At 37.2% G+C, this 16,805-nt stretch overlaps 1 protein-coding gene across 4 annotated transcripts in view; it reads right to left on the bottom strand.

Moving 5' to 3' along the window:
• TTC29 (tetratricopeptide repeat domain 29) overlaps positions 1-16,805 on the bottom strand; it is a 255,129-nt gene that overhangs the window by 203,559 nt on the left and 34,765 nt on the right. For 3 of the 4 annotated variants that reach the window (XM_042935359.1, XM_042935356.1, XM_042935357.1), the window contains exons 5-6: positions 7,086-7,309; positions 1,412-1,597 (exon numbers count right to left, since the gene is read on the bottom strand). In XM_042935359.1, the coding sequence (XP_042791293.1) occupies positions 1,412-1,597; positions 7,086-7,309 (410 nt within the window). Of the gene's footprint in view, positions 1-1,411; positions 1,598-7,085; positions 7,310-15,458; positions 15,478-16,805 lie in introns of those variants that run through there. The other variant, XM_042935360.1, reaches the window with a different exon arrangement.

Raw genomic sequence — 16,805 nt, 5'->3', positions numbered from 1 at the left:
GGTGTGTGCCTTCTCTTCCCCTCTCCTAGGGGCAGGATTCACTGTGGGGTGGGGTGGCGTGGCCCGTGTGGGCTACTCGCACACTGCCAGGCTTGTGGTGCTGGGGATCTGGCATATTAGCTGGGGTGGGTAGGCAAGGTGCACGGGGGCTGGAGGGGCAGGCTTAGCTCGCTTCTCCTTAGGTGATCCACTTCAGGAGGGGCCCTGTGGCAGCGGGAGGGAGTCAGATCCGCTGCCGGAGGGTTGGCTCCGCAGAAGCACAGAGTTGGGTGTTTGCGGAGCGAGCAAGTTCCCTGGCAGGAACTGGTTCCCTTTGGGATTTTGGCTGGGGGATGGGCGGGGGAGATGGCGCTGGGGAGCGCCTTTGTTCCCCACCAAACTGAGCTCTGTCGTCAGGGGGCTCAGCAGCTCTCCCTCCCTTTGTCCTCCAGCCTTCCCGCTTTCCGAGCAGAGCTGTTAACTTATGACCTCCCAGAAGCTAAGTCGCGCTTGCTGTCGGAACACAGTCCGTCAGGCCCCTCCGCTTTTGCCAGCCAGACTCGGGGGCTCTGCTTGGCCGGCGAGCCACCCCTCCGCCCCGGCTCCTTCCTGCCAGTCCGTGGAGCGCGCACCGCCTCGCCGCCCTTCCTACCCTCTTCCGTGGGCCTGTCGTCTGCGCTTGGCTCCGGAGACTCCGTTCTGCTAATCCTCTGGCGGTTTTCTGGGTTCTTTAGGCAGGTGTAGGTGGAATCTAAGTGATCAGCAGGACGCGCGGTGAGCCCAGCGTCCTCCTACGCCGCCATCTTCCTGGTCCTCTCCATAATTTTAATTCTTAAATTTCTATTTGCATCCTTTAGTAAGCCATCATACAAAACATGTTTAGATGATTTTTGTTGTTGTTTCAGTCTTGTCTTAAGATAACATCATTAAGTATGAAGTTACTTTTAAAGGACTTTTCCTTCAGAAGTTGTTATAAAATCACAATGGGGCAATATCTAAATTATAGAGGCATTTTTTTGGTCCCCTTTGTAGGGGACGTGTGGCATTAGGAAAATCATGAAGCACGCCTTCCTTTATTCCCATTTTCATACAGGAGAAATCAAGTTAAAATGAATAGAGGACTTAAGAATGGTAAGAATTTCAAAACCATACAGCAAGTGGCACTGACGGATATATGTGGATGGATACGGGAGGATGCTTTTTCTCCGTGCTGCTGCTGCTGGGAACCCTAGCCTGAGCGCTTGGGTGGAGTATGACTGCAAGGAATACTTAAGGTGAATCCATAAGTCACACACTTTTGTTTTCTAATCTCAATAACTTACATGCTTCTACTAACGCCTCAGGTCTTTTTCTCAATCCCCACGTGCTATCTGGTTGCCTGGACTCTGAATCCTCCAAAGCACCCAGGACAGCCTGACAAATGACCACTCACCCTCTTCCTCGAAGAGAAGTCCCATGTGCGCATGCGCCTCGGCTTCTTTCTTCCCACCGTCAATTTTGATCCGTTGAGCTATCTTAAAACATCGTTCATAGAAGTGGTTCCTTACCCATTTGTCTTCAGAATTACTGAAGTAACAGGCCAGTGCATACAAGTTGTTATAGACATCTTCAAAGTATTCTTCAAACAAAAACATAAACTGCATTAGAAAAATGTCTCACGGCTTGCCCCTTCAAATGTTAAACCAAGTTAGTGACATTTATTTTTTATTTTTCCTTAAAAGCATGATTAGCTATTTTAAAAATGGAAATGCAAACTTAAGTTCATGTATTTTAACCACTAAAATAGTTACATCGAAGATGTGTCCTCCAAAAATACAACAAAAACCTTTTTGAAAACTTAGAAGATGTTAGAAAGGGGCACCTGCGTAGCCCAGGAAGTTAAGCATCCAACCTCAGCGGCCGGGTCATGATCTCACTGTTGGTGAGTTCCAGCCCCACATCCTTAACTCAGGCCCTGCCTGGGTGAGCTCAGCACTGAAAGTGTGGAGCCTGCGTGGGATTCTCTTTCTCTCCCTCTCTCTCTGCTCCTCACTCACTCACGCCCTCTCTCTCTTCAAAATAAAAAAATAGGGGTGCCTGGGTGGCTCTACCGGTCAGGTGTGGGATTTCGGCTCAGATCATGATCTCCCGGTCTGTGGGGTTGAGGCTGCTGTCTGCTCTGTGCTGACAGCTCAGAGCCTGGAGCCTGCTTTGGTTTCTGTGTCTCCCTCTCTCTCTGTGACCCCCCCCCCCCCAAACTCTGTCTCTCTCTCTCCAAAATAAACATTAAAAAATTAAAACATTAAAAAATAATAAAAAAACTAAAAGAATATATTAGAAATTGAAATACCCTTTTCGTTGAAAACAGCACAGAGCCTGCTTGGGATTTTCTCTCCCTCTCTCTGCCCTCCCTTGCGTGCTCTATTGCCCTCTCTCTCTCAAAATAAATAAATAAATTAAAAAACAAAAACAAAAACTCTCATCGCAGAACTGACTTCTCTTATGTTTTGTCTTTGCATTGTGAACCTTCTACCTAATGTGAACAAAGCACTAAAGTCTGTTTTATAATATTTTATTTATTTATTTATTTATTTATTTATTTAACATTTATTTATTTTTGAGAGACAGAGCAAGACAGAGCACAAGTGGGGGAGGGGCGGGGGGTACACAGAATCCAAGTCAGGCTCCAGGCTCTGAGCTGTCAGCACAGACCCCGACCAGGGTCTGGAACTCACCGACCGTGAGATCATGACCTGGGCCGAAGTCAGCCGCTTAACCAACCGACCGAGCCACCCAGGGGGCACCTATAATATTTTATATTCTTTGTCATCTTTAGTGATTAAAGAGTTATTTTATAAAGTCTATAAAGCGTTCCATATCTTCCATTTTTAAAAAGTTCTATAAAGAGCTTTCATGAAAAAAAAATGATCCCAAAATAATTTGTTTTTCAGTAATCACACCTCAATAGAAAAACATTTCCAAAATTTCATACTTTTTTTTTCTTTTTTCTTTTTAGAATGAGTTATATAAGCTATCAAGATTCCATATTTAAAGACACTTGTCAGGGGCCTCTGGGTGGCTCAGTCATTTTAAGTGGCCAGCTTTAGCTCAGGTCTGATCTTGAGGTTGGTAAGTTCCAGTGTGCATCAGGCTCTGTGTTGACAGCTCAGAGCCTGGATCCTGCTTCTGATTCTGTGTCTCCCTCTCTCTCTCTGCCCCTCGCCCACTCATACTCTGTGTGTGTGTGTGTCTCTCAAAAATAAACATTTAAAAAATTAAAAAAAAAATAAAGATCACTGTCAGTTAAACTATTTTTCTATTAAAAATGCAATATTTTTCATAGTAAGTATAAAGGGATATATTCAAGTTTTGAGTCTTTGGACAATCCAAATATATGGGCTGTACCCTTTACATTCTAAGCAGCCTATCTCCTTGCTTGTAGACTGCTTATTTGAATTGTCAGTAGACATTTATAACATGAAAAACATTTTTACTGTTGGTTTATTATTTAGACAAGTATTCACTGTGCTATCTAAGAAGGAGATTCCATGATGAAATAAATGTGGAAAATACAGTTGCTAATTTCCCTCTTTTAGTGAACCACACGGTATACATCAGCATATTAAAGGCTCTGGTAAGTCCTGCAATAAATCAGCCTACTTAATGTCAACGTTAATTCATCCGGTGTTTCTCAAACTTATTTCATCAGATAATTATTTTTGTTTTGCTTTACATAAAACCTGTAAACATCCTGTCGGACTCTGCTTGTATAGAGTATTTGGGTATCTTAAATAAAAGTTATTAGAAAAAAATTGCTGCTTAACCCTTAACAATAATTTAAAGTCAAGTGTAAGTAATGTTTGAATTATCTATTGATTCAGTTGCCCATTACCATTATTGCCATCTCTTCTCCAGCCCCATGGGGCACAAGGCCCTAATCATAACATTATAGATGGTACAGAGATGATTTACAATAATGGGTAATATAAGAAATGTTATTAGGGACAAAAAATAAAAACACTTTAACAAATGGAAAATAATCCAAAAAGAAATGACTAGCTTACTTTAAACACTTTTTGCTATAAACCAGCAAGTGGTGTTTTGCAGAATAATTTAAATAACTCTAGGTTCCTGTTCTGTAAGTCTCAAGAGACAGAACTGGCCCAAGATGACTATTATTAGTGCTATAGCTTTGATTAAATGAACTTCATTGTGGCCCTAGAGTGATAGTCTTTCCAATGAGAAGCAATGAGAATGCTCAGAGATAATGCTACTTCAGGATAATTGTTTCAGATTCCATATATGTCTTATGACCATATAAGATGGAATCCTGAGACACCATTAACAAATTTTTACATTCTAGATTAAGTGTGTGTGTGTTTGCATGTGTGCATGTTTTAAGATTTAAGATTAATTCAAATTAATAAGAGTGAATGAGTATATCCCCTTTCCCATTTTCTGGGATGTTCTTAACTTGTATCACATTTTTTCCTCGATAAAGCTTATATAGTAAAGATGAAAGTAATTAACACAATTTTTTTAAAGTATACAAATATTCACAACACCTTCAACTGAGGTATTTCCAACAATATTCTTTGCTATAATCTTAATTTTCTATATTTCAACCAGGCAAAAGCCACTGCATTTTTGAACAAGATAACCTGAGCAAGAGGTAATTTTATTTCTTTAACAAATACAGCTTAGTTGCTATGAATATATGATAAAACCAACCAGTAAAGAAAATATTTCTTTTCTTTACTAATATCATGTGTATAAGGTATTGATTACTATAAAGTTTGGACTTTGTTAATTTTTGGGATTGGAGAAAGTTTTTTTTTTTTTTTTTTTTTAGGTTTATTTATTTACTTTGAGGGTGTGGGGAGAGATAGAGGGAAAGAGAGAGAATCCCAAGCATGCTCCATACTGTCAGTGCAGAGTTGGCTCTGGGGCTTGAACCCACGAAAGGTGAGATCCTGACCTGAGCCTAAATCAAGAGCCAGATGCTCAACCAACTGAGACACCCAGGCACCCCAAGAAACAGTTTTCTTTAAATGTTTACTTTTATTTAATAAAAAATTGTAAATTAATGTTTTCTACATTAAAATAGACTACTTAGCATTTTAGTTTCTTTATAATTACAAAATGCTTTATGACAAGTTTCTCATAATTATGACACTTTTTTATAACAAGTGATGTATGGGGCTCATATTTATGCTACTCAGATGAAAGCCTCTATTTAAAACACTTAGCGAATGTGATGAATTCAACTTGAAAAAACGACTAATGGGAAATTTTTATCTTGCTCAATTCTATTTTCAGTGCAAATATCACTTCAGAATTTGGAGCTGAAACGAGAATGTAAGTTTTTTACAAAGCATTTTTTATTTATAATAGTTAATTTCTTGAGAAATTAGATGTCATATTTTAAAATTCACCAGAGGATTCTATTTTTAAAGTGAATCCTGTGGGGCATCTGAGTGGCTCAGTCAGTTAAATATCTGGCTCTTGATTTTGGCTCAGGTCATGATCTCATGGTTTGTGGGTTCCAGCCCTGCAAAGGGCTTTGCACTGACAATGCAGAGCCTGCTTAAGATTCTCTCTCTCTCTCTGCTCCTCCCCTGCTTGCACTCACTCTCAAAGAAACTTAAAAAAAAATTAAAAAGTTAATCCTGCAGCTAAGTATTTTTCAGAATACCAATATCTGCCTCCTGTACTCACACACACATACAAACACACAAACACATTCACACGCACACACATGCACATTCACACGCGCACACACACACACACATTCACTTGTTAAAATTTTCATGTATCTCATATTGGTAAGTCAGGTCACAACCTGATAGGAAACATGTATTAACTCCACTGTAGAGGTTGAAAGACTTCTGCTATCCCTCTAATACTGTTACCATGCCCCCATTAATTTTCCCCACTGTCATTGGTACAGTTGTGGAAAGTTGTGTAATACTCAACTTACTTTAAAGAATTTTTTCAATGTTTATTTTTGAGAGAGAGAGAGAGAGAGAGAGAGAGAGGGACAGAGATAGAGACAGAGACAGAGCAGGAGCTGGGGAGGGGCATAGAAACAGGGAAACACAGAATCCAAAGCAGGCTCCAGGCTCTGAACTGTTAGCACAGAGCCCAATGCAGGACTCAAATTCATGAACTTTGAGATTATGACCTGAGCTGAAGACAGATGCTTAACTGACTGAGCCACCCAGGTGTCCCTCTAATACTGTATTTTCTCATAAAAAGGCCTGAAGTAAAATATAGGCATTGTTGGGGCCTGAGCTTCTCTCTTTCAGTCCTATGCTATTTTCCCACAAGAAGTTGAAGAAAAAAATAATTTAGATCACCAAATTTATATGCTGACTTCTAGGATCTAGGATTTCCTTTCTTTGATTATATAAAATGACCAATTCCTAATATGTAACTAGGAAAGGCTCATGACAACAATATGAGTATAATTACAGTGGAGATCAAAATATTTTATTCACTAGATGAAACATTGACTTTTGGGAAAATTTTCAGATACAAGAAAAGGAATTTACTACAAATGATGTGATGGAAAATATAAAATTAACAATTTTATTTATAATTGTGAATTGCAGGCTTTTCATATCTTCCTACTATTCACTAATAAAAATTCTCAGATTGAAATCTGTAGGACTTGTTGGTAAGATCTTCAAATTCTATTATATAAATAATAGAAAATCAATACAAATTTTCAAGTTATAATACTCTTTGAAAGAATGAAACTCTTAGTAAAAGTCTCTATTCAGATTATATATTTTAAAAACCATGGAAATATTTGTAATTCATGATACAAAAGATTTTAATACATTGGAACATTGTGGCGGTGTTATTAGGTGCGATGCATGCATTGTCTTTCCTGCTTGAAATGACATCAGCAGGATGCCCCTGTGTCTGGGCAGCTTGTGATTCAGCGTTCCCCTATCATGTATTCCATAAAGATGCTTAGATGTCTAGAATGCACTGTGCTAAGGTGTCTTAATGGTCTCAATTCAGACATGAAACACTCTGCAATCCTCCCTCGGGCTCACTGCTCCAGCTCCTGCAGCACTGCTGCCCACAGTGCTGCTGCCCACAGTCCCTCCACTCACCTTTCCGTTCAGCCGCCTCAGCCCTGGTCAGGTGGTGGTAGAAGTGACCCAGCTTATCAGGCTGCTCCTCCAGGGGTCTCTGCAACCAGAAAAGGGACCTAACTCTTGCAGCCTCCTGCAGGGCATCCCACTTCTCCATCAGGGCGAAGAGCTCAGTAAAGGACTTGTGATAACCGTCTCGCAGCATGTCCACACAAATGTTCTTCTTGTACGAGTTCCGGTAACTGGGAAGAAGAAACCCAACACTCAGAACGTGATTTTAATCCTTTAAATCCATGCAGTGTTTTTCGTCTCTAAAGATTAAAGGTTGAATTGTGCTGCCTTTTTTTTTCCCCCTCAGTGAAAGCTGAAAACTATCTTTGCTTCACACGCTTATAATTGAACAACTTCAGTTTAATGAAAGATGCCAGGAGCTACCCAAATGTAGTAATTTTAATAAAATTACATTATAAATATAGCAGTTCCAGAGCTGAGCTCTGTTTGATAGGGACAAATAAACTAGTTGACTGATGTCAGTCCATGCTGGCTGCTAGAACAAAATACTAGTGACTGAGTAGCTTATAAACAACAGAAATATATTGCTCACAGTTCTAGAGGCTGGAATTTCAAGATCAAGTCACCAGCATGGTTGCCTCCTGGTGAGGGCCCTCTTCCTTGTTCATGGTTGGTGCCTTCTCACTGTGTCCTTACATAGTGGAAGGGTTAGGGATCTCTCTGGAGACTTTTTCTTTCTTTCTTTTTTTTTTTTAATAAGGCACTAATCCCATTCATGAGGGCAGAGCCTTCATGACCTAAGCACCTCCCAAAGACCTCAATTACTAACACCATCACCTTTGGGAGTTAGGATTTCAACATATGAATTTGGGGGAACACATGCAGACTGTAGCAATTGCAAGATCCAAAAGTACTTGATATACTAGCCTCCCAGTAAAACAAAACAAAAAATTCAACATGCCAAGCAAAAATTAAATATGCCATTTAATGTCAAAAAGGCACTCTATATTATGTGGCTTCATTATAAGTTATGGAAGTTCCTTCATTCGTTCATTCACTCATGCTTGGATGTTTGGTTAGAAAATGTTTATTAAAATCTATTAATAAATACATTTAAAAATATTTTCAGTTAGGATTAAGTTAATGATTTTTTAGATTAATAATTCACTTCTAATTTAGTGATAAATCATATACAAGGAGATAAAGTGACAAATGAATACTCAATTTATTTAACAGATAGCTATTAAATTTTCTAGGTAGAAGGCACTGTTCTAGACCAAATGGGTTCAATCTCCTTGTGAAGTTTGTACTCTAGTGGGAGAACACAACCAACAAGTATATAGGAAATAATAAATCATTTCAGATGACGAAAAGTGTGATACAGGAAATAAACAGAGTTATGGGACAACAGCTGTGTGGCAGCTTTTATTCCACTTAATGAGCAATCAGAGGCCAAATCATATAGCTACTAATTATATTACATTACATTTTTTAAAAATTAGGAGCCAGTTAAATATTTAGAACAACTGACACAATGTGATATTACTAGTAATAAAAATTTCAGGGTGGAGTGGAGACAGCCTCGAATTAGTCAGATTACTCAAGGTTGGGCCCAGTTCTACCGCTCCGTGTACCTCATTTCATCTTGTTTGTAAAATGTGTGTATCAATCTATGCCGTACCTATATCACAGGATTCTTCTAAGAACAAAATTAAATTATGTAGGGGTGCCTGTGTGGCTCAGCTGGTGGACCGTCTGACTTTGGCTCAGGTCATGATCTCGCGGTTTGTGAGTTCAAGCTCCATGTCAGGCTCTGTGCTGACAGCTCAGAGCCTGGAGCCTGCTACAGATTCTGTGTCTCCCTCTCTCTCTGCCCCTCCCCCACTTATAAAAAAAAAAAAAGATTATGTATGTGAAGATGCTCAGATACATGTAAAGTCCTGCACTACTGGTTCTCAACTCCTGGATATGCAGTAGATTCATCTAAAGAATTAAAAAAACAAAAGCAAAAAGAAAAAAACAGCCCATATGCCATCCACCAAGAATTTCTTACTAAGTATAAGTAAGGTATAACTTAGGTATAAAGAAAGGTGAAGAGAGGAGTGGTGAGAGAGTAGCTTTTAAAGAAAAGACAGGACCTCAAAGCCATGGTAAGAAGTGTGGACTCCAAGCGAGGAGTGAGTTAGAGCCATTGAAGGGTCCCAGTTAGAGAAATGACTACATGAGATTACAGTTTAGAAAAATCACCCGGAAGGAGTGTTCCAGCTGAGCTGTTATCCTCCCTGCTCTGGCATCCAGATAGATACACAGCACCTGTTTAATAGGACTCATGATAAAGAGAATAAGGAAGCCACATTCCTAGGCCACAAGGTCAAAGGCCCCCATGTTGTAGGAGACCAAAAACGTATAACATAGGGAAGAGAAAAGAAGTAACAGATTTTTGTTTGTTTCTGCCCTCTTGTCAAGACAAAGGGAGATAGTATGAAGAAGGAGCAGTGAAATGCTGCAAAGGCCATGTCCTCTCTCTCCCTTCCTTCTACCTGCCCCACACAAGGTAAACCAAAAGTCACTGTATTGGATTTCTCAGAACCAGCCACTATAATTTCCCATAGCTCCTGAATGGTATGGGTGAAATGCCATAGTCATCTAGTGGGCTCCATGTATGACACAACAGTTAATGGAAATAGAGGGCTGGTGTATCTGTCACAATGTCACTGGCCACAACGAGGGAATGTGTGCTAAAATGTTCTTGTATGGCTGCCCACTGGGGGCTGAAGGAGGACACAACTATAACGCTGAGAATAAGAAGCCTTAGGGAGCTATCAAAGGAGTCAGGTCAGCATGTTTCCAAATCTGACAGAAAAGGATGGATTGAATGCGTGAGAGATGGACACATGTATACAACCCCATAGGTTTGGAATGCATTCAACTACAAGCAAGAGAACTTGTTTCATAGTACCTTTAAAACTAGAGATTTCCATTTCTCTCAGCAAAAGATGCCTAAAAGTAGGCATCTGATGGCCTTGGTTCAGTGGCCTGGCAAGGTTAATGCACCTGGGATTATCTTATTCTTTCCCTCATGCTTGTCCCCTGCTGGTCACTGGATGCTTGTTATAGCTTCAGATATTGTGTCCATCTTCAAGGCAAAAAGAATGGGGAGATGGGTGGCACCAGATATGTCTTTCCCTATTACTGGGAAAACCAAAAGCATTCCTGTAACTGCTAGTAAATTCTTACTTTGGTCCCATTCACCATGGCCACCCCTTGCTGCAAGGAGACTGGAAAAACTAAAATTCTGCCTGTTCTTAGATACATTGCTCTCCCAAGCAAAACTGTAGTTTTGTTGGTAAAGAAGAATGAAGAAACAGATACTAGAGAAGGATATTCAGTGTCTATAGTAAGGTCTTAGATTAAGATCTGAAAGTAAATACTGACAAATCCCCAGCCCTGGAGTTGCCAGATGAAACTGGGCAGGATGCCCAGTTAAATTTGAATATCAGATAAACAATGAATATTTTTTTAGTATTAGTATGCTCCAAACATTGCATAGGACATATTTATACTAATTTTTTTGAAACTCAAATTGAAGTATATATCCTATATTATTATTTGCTAAATCTGGCAACTCCCCTCCTCTCTACCCTGCTCCAGCACTGTGTTGTTTCTATATGAGAAAACAGGGTGGGGGAAGAGGTGTCAGAATCTTGAATAACCTGAGAAATCACTGAATTGGACTCACATTACCTGAGAAGAACAAGACTGGATTTTTACACTAGGGAAGATCAAGGCTTGCGGCCAGGAATTAAAATTGTTATAAAAAAAATAAAGGCTTTCAATTTAGCATCTTCGAGCTTGTGACTCTGAAATTTGCACCTGATCCAAGAGAATGGCCAGGAGGAGGGTAGAACTGGGAGCAGGGCAAAGAGATGGAAGAATCTGGTGGTCTTGGAAAGGAGAGGTCACAGGGGCTGGACCAAAGGAAAGGCAGGGGGAATGGATAGAAGTAGGTGGGTTCAACACATATTTAGGAGATAAAAATATCAATTCCTTGGTGACTGAGGGGGTGTTGGGGGAGGAGGAAAAGGAAGACCTAGGAGGACACCAGGTTTTGAGGCTGGGCAATAGGTAATTGGTTATTTGCTAAAGAAGAGAACACAAAAGGATGAACAGGTTTGGGGAAAGATAATGAGATTGGATTCAGATAACTTAAGTGAGAAGAAGGCTGAAAGGATATCCAAGTAGTACCTCCAAATGGAGACAGGTTGTGGGGGAATATAGGAGATCTGAGGACGAGATCTGAGGGGCTAAAAATCTAACCTTGCTTCAAACAAGCGCTGTCATCTTTGATGGTTATGCCTTGGAAGAGAAGAAAGTTGTAAATAAATAAAAAATAGAATATTGACTTTAAACAATAAAAATAAACACAAGCCAGGAGGCTATGCACATTCTAACCTCAACTGGGACAAAAACGCAGAAAATCACTCTGCAGGCCTTGTTTCCTTCACCTGGAAGGTGAGGGTGTTTTGGTTGGCTTTGGTCACCCAACACCTAGTTCCATTTCCACAGGTGGCAGCACTCCAAACACTTTTGAAAATGACCATTCTCACACTGTGTGTCATCTTGGTGGGACTTGATTGTAAAGACTCTCTAACCAAGGGGTGGATCAGTGACCCAAACTAAGCAAACCAGTTTCTCTCCCATAATTCTGAATCTTGGGGCAAGAAAAACACAAACGGTTAGAAGGCTTCTGGAGCTCAGTCAACTTGATATCCTGACAAGAGTCTCAAGTAGTTCTCTCTACCAAGATCCTATCAAGGGTCTCAGGTCTTGTCCTTTTCATATGAGCTGGGCTCTACCTAAATTCAGCTTGTTACCTAATATCCTTCCAATAAAATTGTTTCTACTTTATTTAGTCAGAATCAGTTTCTGTTGCCTGTGACCAAAGAACATGAATGGATTCAGAAGAGGCTATACTAAAATTGTTTCCAAGACATATTTTCAGCCTCAAAACATCCATGATATATAACTGATAACAATTTTTTTAAATTTCTGCTACTTTTTTTTAACGTTTTTTTATTTTTGAGAAAGAGAGACAGAGCACGAGCAGGGGAAGGGCAAAGAGAGAGGGAGACACAGAATCTGAAGCAGGCTCCAGGCTCTGAGCTGTCAGCACAGAGCTCAATGTGGGGCTTGAACCCATGAACGGTGAGATCATGACCTGAGCCAAAGTCAGACACTCAACTGACTGAGACACCCAGGCGCCCCTCTGGTAACTTTTTTTAAAAGACCATTCTTTGCAAGAGAGATTTCAAATAGAGATGTATTTTAAAATGTATATATAACTATGCTTATTATCATTTCTATTTATATACAAATTCATGTGCGCATATACATGCATCTGTACACCTAAGTCATTGTTAAAGCTTCATTATTAATTTGAGAGCAAGAACGAGCAGTTAGTGATTTACTAAATTAGTTCCTATTTAAATCTTCATAGTTAATGCAAATTCTTTCTTTTTTTAAAATTTATTTATTTTTGAGAGAGAGTGCAAGCAAGGGGCAGAGGGAGAGGGAGACAGAGAATCCCAAGCAGGCTCCCTGCTATCAGCGTGAAGCCCGATGCAGGGCTCAAACTCAGGAACCATGAGAGTTGGATGCTTAACTGAATGAGCCACCCAGGTGCCTTGCAAATTATTTCTTTTAACCAAAATAATTTTCTTTTATTAAAATGAACTGACTACCTGAAAAAAACGTATGTCAATTTCACTATGATATTTGGACTTCTCAGGTTTCATATTTCATAACAGAATCATAGTTAAAGTTGACTTGCCTTATGGAAAGAAAATTTTTCTAAACACAAATAGAAATATAAACAATTCCAGTTCATTATTTTGTTATTCATTTGGACACAATGTTATCAGTCTTTGGTTTCATCTGCATATTAGAACAAGTATTAGTCTAAATTAAAATATATTCTTTGCAAGAATCAGAAGAAGAAATATCTCTTTGACCTAAAAAGTCACTATGCTGGGGGGAAATTGAGAATTCTGGTAAAATTTACGTAGAGATTTGATATTATGGAGTTTGAGAAGAGTTTCCCTGACAGAGAATATGCCACTCACAGTAGCAGAAGTCGTGACTTTCACTGGACTCTATAAGAAGGTATCTACCACTGCAGACACCTAAGGTTGCACCGGACTGAGGGATGCAGCTGGAGAAGAATGAATTTAGGAACGGAATTAAGTGGCCATCCATTTAATATGGACTTATTACAATTTAAAGCCATTCTTCAAAAGAGATACTGTGCATTTTGAACGTACGTAAAAATTGCCCTAAAAGATCCTAAGATTAAAAAAAAATCTGTAAATTTACAGAAAGTAAAACTGAACACTTTGACAGAACTTCATAGCTGAATGTGTGGAGAAGCTGAGAGATGGAGAGCTTTCTGTTAAACAGCCATGGAGATATTCTATCATTTTAAAATTCTGCTTTAAAACATTCTGAGCAGCTACTATTTTATAGACTACCTACAATGTGTTAGACACTGTAGACACAATTTCTAACACACAGTAACCTACAAAGTAATACTTCCATTTTCACAGATAAAGAAACTGTCTTCGGTGAGGATGTGATTTGCCATATAAGTGACAAAGCCATACAAACTAATAAGGGGCAGAACTGGAATTCACATCCAGGTTTCTGAGTATGAATTCTATATTTTTGCACTTTACCACACTCTCTCTTATTGCTTTAAATTTGTTGGGTTTTCTTCTCCTTTTCTTCCTCTACACATTGTTTTTTGTTTATTTGCATTGATTGTTTAGGAATTTGTCATTATTGGACAATTATAATGTAACCCTCAAATATGAAAGCCATTGCCTTTGTCCTTGTTAATCCATGTTTCTGCTGGACTAGGAAAAGAGATTAGTGTCATTATGTGACCCTCCCACAGAATCCCCTTCCTTAAAGTGAGTAAGTAGACAGTAGCACCCATGCAAAGCAAATTAAATAGATATGATTGTCACTCAAGGATATATGAAGTCTAATAAAAGAAAAACACTGAGGACAAACATATAAAAGGATAAAAAGCACATACTTCTACAAATCTGAACAACATGAATAAATGGAATGAATACATATGACAACTTCTTTTATTTCTCTTAACCCATAGGTATTTATATTAGTTATCAGATGGGCTTTCAAAATCAAAACGAATTATCAACTACTCAAATATATGACTAATATATTTAACATATTTTTTTCATAGGACAAACTCAAATACTGTATCAAGGTGAAGTTTCATATTCTGTAAAATATTTCAAAACCAGTTTAATAAAAAAAATCATAATTTAAAACAAGATCATAAAAATTTTATTTAATCTGACAAAGATAAACCTAGAAGATGTGTAATATCTAATCAAAAGTCAGGATAATACTTTTATTCCATTAAGTTAATATTTATAAGTCACTAGTGGGTTATCTATGTGTCAGTTATAACAGTCTTACATTCGTATTGTAGGAATAAATGTTATTGGAATCACCTACGGGATAATTACACTGACTCTTAAATTAATACTTAAATAGCTTCAGTTAATATAATTTCCACGGAATAAAGTGAGTCACTATTCTTACCCATACTTTTCAGTGTAGGTAGACATTACATATAGTTTGAATGGAGGAAATATGTATTTTTTGACATACTCACACTGATAAAAACCATATAATTTGGGTGTGTTTTATAGTTTTTTTGTGAAGAGAATAAAATTTTCCCGAAAAGCTAAAACAAAGATATGCCATTCCCCTAGCCATATAAATATAGGTAAAGAGAGAAGTTAGAATGAAAAAATATCAATTATATTTAAAATGACTTAAAAGCATATAAAATTACAATGACAACTGAAAGTATTTTCTTAATTTTACACTAATTTAGGTTTTTAACAATTGTTAGTCATAGTAGTAAGAGTGATTGAGAACTAACGCTAATTAAGAAATAGACTAAAATCATTCATATATATTTTTATGTAATAACCATTGGAGAGTTGGAACTTTTAGGACATTTAATTATTTTCCATGTACTTCAAAATATAACAAGAAAAAAAATGTTTCAATATGAAAAAGACTCTTTTTAAATTTAAAGGATTTCCAATGAGTTGACTGGTCTCTGGGGGCATCTACTGGAAATTTAGCAAACTGCAGTTACATCATGTAAATTTGATAACTTTCATTATCCATCTTAATACAGATATTATTTTAATTGATATGTAAATAAGGTGACATTCAAAGAAGATAAATGTAAAGTTATGCATGGTATTCTATCTCATCCATCTGGAAACAGCAAAATATGTAGCTGTCTATGAGATCAGTTAACAAATACTCAACTGTTAAAAATGTAAATAGGACAGGTGGCATATCACAGATGAACAGTTTTCAAACTATTCAGTTCTCATGTCTGGAAAAATTAGAAATATATTTTAGAGATAAACATATACAAATTTAATGAGGCATTTTTATGAATCCAAATAAAATGTACATAAAAAGCACTTTTGATATGATAGTTTCTCTAAAGCAAATTCATTTTGCATCTCAGTATATCCATTTAATCATAAATAACTTGATAATCACTGCTTATTTTCTTTATGACTTACTTGAATTATTTACATGTCAACATCTCAAAAAGTAGAATTTGTTATACTTGAAACAAAAAAATCTATTGCTTATTATTGTTTATTATAATTAGTATATGTGCTGCTGAAGCGAGCACCGTTTATTATAATTAGTAATTAAAAGCAGAATTAGTCATTAAAATGAACACTGTTATTAATTTCTCCTAAATATTTCTGGAGAACTTCCTCAAATAAAAATGAACATATAATAAAGATAATACAATCACTGCAGCTTATGTATAGTTTTAGCATATATTTCAATAAAGAAAATAACTTCTGTAATAATATTATTGCAGTTTTGACTAGTCATGTCACAGGAATTTTAATGTAAGCCTTTTTAACAATAATGATTTTCTTTGTGAAATGTATTGGTCATATTTCTTTAACAGAAAATCTAAAACTAATTTTGAAGGTATATCTATTGTGCAATACTTATATTGTTATACAATATAAGTATAATTTTACATAAATGTATATAAAATTTAATAAATGTATATTATTTATAAATTTATTTATAATAAATAACAATATATTTATAATAAATTTATATAAAATATATAAAGTCTCCTAACAACGATTGAAATACATAACATGTTAGCTTCATTTTAAAGAAACACCACAAATGCATGTTTACACGGTTTAGCGATTAGAATCGCTATCCAAATAAATGTGATACCACCTTTAGTTGTATAAATTGAAAAAACTAATCATCCTAAAAATGTTATCAATAAATCAGAACATAAATATTAATTTGGCAGGATTTTTTTTCCAGTTTAGATTTAGAATCATTTTAGATAGATGGACTTATTTGATAACTTAAGAATAAATAAATAAAATCTGCCCCCAAGAAGTTATGGGACAGAATTTTTTGTGATTTTCTAAACAATTACAAGTTTACTAAATTTGAAACTGCTACACAGGCAAGTTGTGCTTTGTATTTTTAGAAAATACACATTTTTATCTATTAATAATCACAGAAACTATAGTCAGACTGCCAACAGTTAAAGGATATGTGTACAAATTGAAAAATGCCATTTGGAAGAAACTATTTAACCCAAGTTCA

This window comes from Panthera leo, chromosome B1 (assembly GCF_018350215.1).
Source record: "Panthera leo isolate Ple1 chromosome B1, P.leo_Ple1_pat1.1, whole genome shotgun sequence".
NCBI lineage: Eukaryota > Metazoa > Chordata > Mammalia > Carnivora > Felidae > Panthera > Panthera leo.
The sequence above is the reverse complement of the archived record's forward strand: the minus strand, read 5'-3'. Positions and strand labels throughout refer to the sequence as shown.